The sequence below is a fragment of the Eimeria tenella genome, genomic scaffold (genome assembly GCF_000499545.2).
Source record: "Eimeria tenella Houghton genomic scaffold, Eth_scaff52, whole genome shotgun sequence".
NCBI classification, from domain to species: Eukaryota; Apicomplexa; class Conoidasida; order Eucoccidiorida; family Eimeriidae; genus Eimeria; species Eimeria tenella.
The window spans coordinates 13,676-15,190 of NW_013543403.1; the positions used below are offsets into that span (position 1 = coordinate 13,676).

Below are 1,515 nucleotides of genomic sequence, written 5' to 3' on the forward strand. Positions count from 1 at the left end.
GGCTGCTGCGGGGGCTTCACTGCCTGGGCAAACGGGCCGGGACCTGCAAGCATTGCTTCGGGAAGCATCGGCGGGGGCAGCGGCAGCTGCTGCTGCGTAGGCGACCAGGGAGAGGCCAGCGAGCTAGAGGAGCGCATGGCCTTCAGCTGCTGCACCTGCTGCAGCTGCAGCTGCTGCAGCTGCTGCATCTGCAGCTGCTGCAGCTGCTGCAGATGCATGTGCTGCAAATCCTGGAGTTGTCTCAGGGACTGCTCAGCGGAATTCATTGCCGACTGGCTCCTTAACTGCTGCATCAGCTGCTGCTGCTGCTGCTGCTGTTGCTGCAGGAGCTGCTGCAGCTGCTGCAGCTGAAGCTGCTGCAGCTGCTGCAGCTGCATTAGCTGCACTATGGCTGTTTGATCCTTCGCCTGCTGCATCTGCTGCAGCGCGGCGCTCTGTCGTTGCCGCTGTTGATGCAGCGAATCCCGGTCGGCGCGCCGTTCCCGTGAACTCCCGCGCTGCTGCTGCTGCTGCTGCTCCGACTCTGACGGCCGCTGTTTAGTGCCTCCTGCTGCTGCTGCGTCTCTCGCCTTCCGGGCATCACCCCGCTGCTTCTCGTGCACCCGCTGCGCGTCCGCGATCTCCGAAGGTGGTGGCCCTCTCTGCATCCGCTGCATCTGCTGCATCTGCTGCAGCTGCTGCAGCTGCTGCAGCTGCTGCAGCTGCTGCAGCTGCTGCAGCTGCTGCAGGCCGGGTTCTCTGGGCCCCATGGGAAATCCGGGAGGGGGGCCCCCAAGCCGGGTTTGCCCCATCTGCATTTGCTGCATTTGCTGCATTTGCTGCACTTGCTGCATGTGCTGTAACTGCTGCATCTGCTGCTGCTGCTGCATCGAAGCCACGTGCTGCGACAGCATTTCCCGCTGCAGCCGCAGCGCCTGCTTGACAGTGTTTTGCCGCTGCAGCTTCCGCACCCGCTGCAGCTGCTGCATGCTCTCCAGCTGCAGCAGCAGCTCCTGCCGATCATCCTGCTGCTCCGGCTTGACTTCTCGCTGCCCCGCAGCTGCTTGCTGCTGCTGTGCAGCAGCAGCAGAAGGCCCCTGCTGCAGCCACCACTCAACAGAAGTAGCAGCAGTTCCCGGTCTAGAGGCCCTTGTCACTCTGCTGGCCTCACCGCTGCCGCTCCAGTCAGCTGAGCTGCTGCTGTGTCTGCTGCTGCTGCTGCCGCCGCTCCAGCTGTGCACGCTGCTGGTGCTGCTGACGCTTCTGCGGCTTATGCTGCTTCTCTGGCTGCTGCCGTCGGGGCCATCTGCTGCTGTTGCTGCTGCCGCTCCGTCTTCCAGTTTGGGTACCTTCGCCTGCGGCTCCTGTGCTGCAGCAGCAGCTTCTGCTGCTGCAGCAAGAGCGTGCAGCTTCTCTTCATCTGCTGCAGTGCCTGGGGGAGCAACAAATTCGGGTTTGAGCCCAGCTTCAGTCAGCTGCTGCAGCAAACCCTCGGTGGGCCTCTCGGGGGCCCCCGAGGGGGCCCCCGAGGGGGCC

At 64.2% G+C, this 1,515-nt stretch overlaps 1 protein-coding gene across 1 annotated transcript in view; it reads right to left on the reverse strand.

Annotated features, from left to right (window-relative positions):
- ETH_00003965 (uncharacterized protein) overlaps positions 1 to 1,515 on the reverse strand; it is a gene marked incomplete at both ends in the record, with an annotated part of 3,522 nt that overhangs the window by 1,823 nt on the left and 184 nt on the right. Inside the window, one exon of the mRNA XM_013377450.1 lies at positions 21 to 1,514. Coding sequence (XP_013232904.1) covers positions 21 to 1,514 — 1,494 coding nt within the window. The remainder of the gene's footprint in view (positions 1 to 20; position 1,515) is intronic.